We start from the raw sequence: 3,927 nt of genomic DNA on the forward strand, positions 1-3,927 counted from the left end.
CCAAGGACAATTAGACACATTAACCACTTCATCTATAATCACTGATTTGCCAACCTATACCAGTCCTTATATGGATATCTGTGTTAATCTGCTATCTACAGTTCTAACAATCAGGGCCATTTGGCACCTTTGAGATACTCCTCATCAGACAGCATTAACCACTGAAAGCCACGCCAGCCGTGAGTACTATAACCTGAGGAGCTATGTGCACAAGTCACATGCATGGTCTTGAATGTTCAGGGATGTTTGGAGCTTTAAGCTGGGGACAAGCTCTAGCAATCTAACGTACTTTCCCCAGACATGGTCATACAGGGGTCTAAAACGTTCCTGTTCTTTTCCATACCTGGCTTCTGATTCTCCTTGGAGATATTTTCATAGTCTGAAAAGTAAGTTGCAAACGAGTTGGAGTTAGAACCAATTATTGCATACATCATTCATGGTCATCATTTAGGGGGTAAAATTCTCTCCTAACCTACCCAAGGAGCCCTGGGGGAACAGAGGGTAATGGCTAGTTGCCATTTCCCTAGTACAGAGCAGGATGGGTCATGGGAGAGCTGAAGCACAATGTGCTAAAATGCACCCCTTACTGCTACTCCAAAAGGTAGCTGCACATGTCTTACCCTCACCACTTTTCCCAGGACTTCTTGCTTACTGCAGCATCCAGCCGGGGGCCAAGGGGCTTGCTGTGTACCCCAGCCAGCTGTTCAAAACCCTTGTGACTATTGCACTGTGAACAGCACAACACTCGCCCCTCCCTTAGTCTTCAAGAGAGCACCAAGACCCAGGTCCTGGAAGGAATTTAGGCTCCCAACTGCCACTGAAATAAGTGCCTCAATACCTTTCAGGATCTGGGCTGAGGAGTATGTCCTGGTGCAGGTGCCATAGGTGTAGGAAAGTTTAACCAGACACTGCTCTAGTCACCCTCATTTGAACATTTTGCCTGAAATTTGCAGGGCAGCAATCATACATCTAGTCTGACGTGGCGTCTGGGAAGTGCGGTACTGTCAGAAGATGACAGATACAGAACGGTAGGCTAGTATTCTGAGCGCAAGACTGAGAATACGGACGCCTGGGCTCTATTCTCTCTGTGATACTCTGTGCCTGATTCTCTACCCATTTCACTCCTGTAGCTTACTTGATGCCATAAGGGTGATTCCTGATTGACAGCAATGCGAGTAGAGACTCGGGTCTTGTGTGGCTCTGGACAAACCATTTCACCTCTCTGTGCCTCCATTTCCCCAAATGTAAGTAGGAAATAACACCCACTCTCAAAGGGGCACAACGAGGATTTATGCAGTAATGTTTGGATAGTGTTTGAGGATGGACATGCTGATGATTACAAACGGAACAGTAAAGCACAGGCTGATGGGCAGGGCAGTAGCGCTCTACAAGTGCCCTGTGTGCACAGAGGAGGAGCACATCAACAAGTAACCAAGTCATTACGCCAGAGCATAGAGCAAGTTGAGACTGGCTGGAGAAGAAAGATCTAAAATTGGTCTGTAGGAGCCTCACAGAGAATTGTCTTTATTCTGCTTTTGCAGGAAATCTACCTCCAGTCCACACCCAAAGGCCTCACTTCCAGCTACAGCAGCAACCTTCATGCTCCCTTCATTTCCCCTGTGAACAACAAGCGACTCTCCAGCCAGAGACCCTCCCTCCTTCCCCCAACTCCCGTGATAGTGTCTCTGTCCTACTCTCCTGTGTGTGCAATGGGCACCTCATCCCCTCCCAACACTTCATGACCATTTCCCTCCACTGGCCACTTCACAGCCATGCACGTCTTCCTCCCTGGCAAGCAGCTAGTCATTGCCATGCAGCACATGTGCCTCACTTCCCCCACTTAACTCTGGCAGAGTGTGATGGCCACACACCTGGATTCTCTGGATTGGAGGAAAGATCAGCCTGGCTCGTTGATACAGTCTCTTCTGAGTTCTTCTTTTCCTCTACAAGGGGGAGAGATAATTGTATAATCTTCAGGTGTACATAACATTATACATTTCAACAGGAATAAATAATTTCTACCAGGCCATTTGCTGCTCATTATTTATCATCTGCAATTATTGAACCCATCAGCTTCGCCCAGGTGGTTTCAGTCCCCAACAAATGCCCCCAACCAGCACTGATTCACTTGGATCTTCTCTGGACAGTTCATATGAAATTATCTGGCTAAAAGGAGCTGTGAATATTTTTACATTTTACAACTTCCGTGCCTGATAGTCCCCGACCAGCTTCACAAACTATCTCTGTGCAGAGTTGCTGAAATCCTGCCACCTCTGCGGTGGAGAGCAGCAGCCCATCAGCATACAGCTAGTTGTACAGCAGTGGGGTACAGAGAAGGAATTTTGAGCTAGGGCATCCAGGAAATACATGCAATCAGCTGCAGCAGTTACAGCAGGATTCTAACTGCCTTTGTGGCAGGAAATTCTCAGTATATTTTTAAAGTTTAGAATTTTACCTTTTTCCTTGATTTAATCCATTTTCTGACATATGCCTTTAGTGCCACCAGAGTTCAACAGGAGTTGAAATTCTGCTTCAGATGAGTCCAAACACCCTTATGTCATATATAGTGGTCTTTTGGCTCTCAAAGTGACAATTTTTAATTGTAAATGTTATTAAAGAAAGTCTTTAAATTTAAACAGTCACCCAATAAAATACTGTCTCTTCTTAACAATTCTTGGAGAGATGACTCTGGTTTTTCTGACTTCCGTAAGCACTGCCAGATACTATTCCCCAATATCACTATTTTATACCCAAATCACTTCTTATTTATGTGAGAGTTTAAAACCCAGGCTTTTACCTAGCAAAGAGGGGTGGTTTAAGAAAAGTCCACTTTATTATGTAGTTTTTGGCTCTTGGTAGCACATCCCAGAACATTACTTCTCTGAAGTATTCTGAATACAGCATCCTTACTTTTTCAAGTCAGGACTCTTTCTAAAATATATATCCTACAAAGTCTGTCCTGGCTAGGGGTGCCATAGGTGTAGGAAAGCTTAACCAGACACTGCTCTAGTCACCCTCATTTGAAGGTTTGTTCGCCTGAGATAGTCTTATCTCTATGCCAGACCTGTAGCTCATACCAGAGGGAGGTGCCTTGGTCTTTGATAAGACAATCTTGTTAGTGTGGTTTGCCTTTTAGACCAAAAGGTCCTTAAATTTAACATCTACCATTAATAGTACATTTACACCTTGAAATTAAAGATTTCTATCAAATATTCTGTACAAAGCACGAAACACTTATATACATATTTCAAAAATATAGTATAAAAAGTATAGCGTGTTAAAACAAAATAAAAGTTATAAGTGGCATTTCAAAGCCTGAGTAAACACGTTTGAGGTAATAAACACCATGTTATTTTCCCTTGACACTCTGGGAACCTGTTACTAATTCACAGAAAGCAGATTTCCTAAGAATCTCCTTATCGTGAACATTTCACATAATTAAATAAGCAACAAACAAACATGAAAGTTCTCATATTCTCCAAGAATGACGTGTATAAAAATAAATGTACATATCTCTTAATATTCAGGAAAGGTACCGGGAAGTTTGTAATAACCTGACATAAGAATAAATTATATTATTAATTTTGCAATCTATGATCTACTGCCTCTAGAAAGCCTAAGCAGCCACTCTATGCTAGGACCTGATTCTCTGCACCTTGTGCTACCACTTACACCTGTGCACAGTGGGTGTAAAGTACTATTTGTTCTGACTGATAGTTTTACAGGCACTTTGCACAGATGCAAATAACTACTCTAAGGTGCAAGAGAGTGAAGAATCAAGCCCATTACCTTCCACACTACTCTGGATCTGACCACCACCACCACAGAGAATAACTTCTTTTTCTCTAAAGACAAAGGTGATCGCTATGCCTGGCAGCACAAACCAAGCAGCTTTCCCCTCCTCCGCACTAAGCATTCTGGCTAGGG

General features: G+C 43.3%; 1 protein-coding gene across 14 annotated transcripts in view; it reads right to left on the reverse strand.

Annotated features, from left to right (window-relative positions):
- Nucleotides 1-3,927, reverse strand: part of CD58 (CD58 molecule) — a 67,266-nt gene that overhangs the window by 17,210 nt on the left and 46,129 nt on the right. For 11 of the 14 annotated variants that reach the window (XM_030533939.1, XM_030533987.1, XM_030533993.1 and 8 more), the window contains 2 exons: nucleotides 1,872-1,943; nucleotides 344-379 (listed from right to left, as the gene is read on the reverse strand). In XM_030533939.1, coding sequence (XP_030389799.1) covers nucleotides 344-379; nucleotides 1,872-1,943 — 108 coding nt within the window. The remainder of the gene's footprint in view (nucleotides 1-343; nucleotides 380-1,871; nucleotides 1,944-3,927) is intronic. The other 3 variants (XM_030534003.1, XM_030534013.1, XM_030533978.1) reach the window with 1 other exon arrangement.

Source organism: Gopherus evgoodei, chromosome 1, assembly GCF_007399415.2.
Source record: "Gopherus evgoodei ecotype Sinaloan lineage chromosome 1, rGopEvg1_v1.p, whole genome shotgun sequence".
NCBI classification, from domain to species: Eukaryota; Metazoa; Chordata; order Testudines; family Testudinidae; genus Gopherus; species Gopherus evgoodei.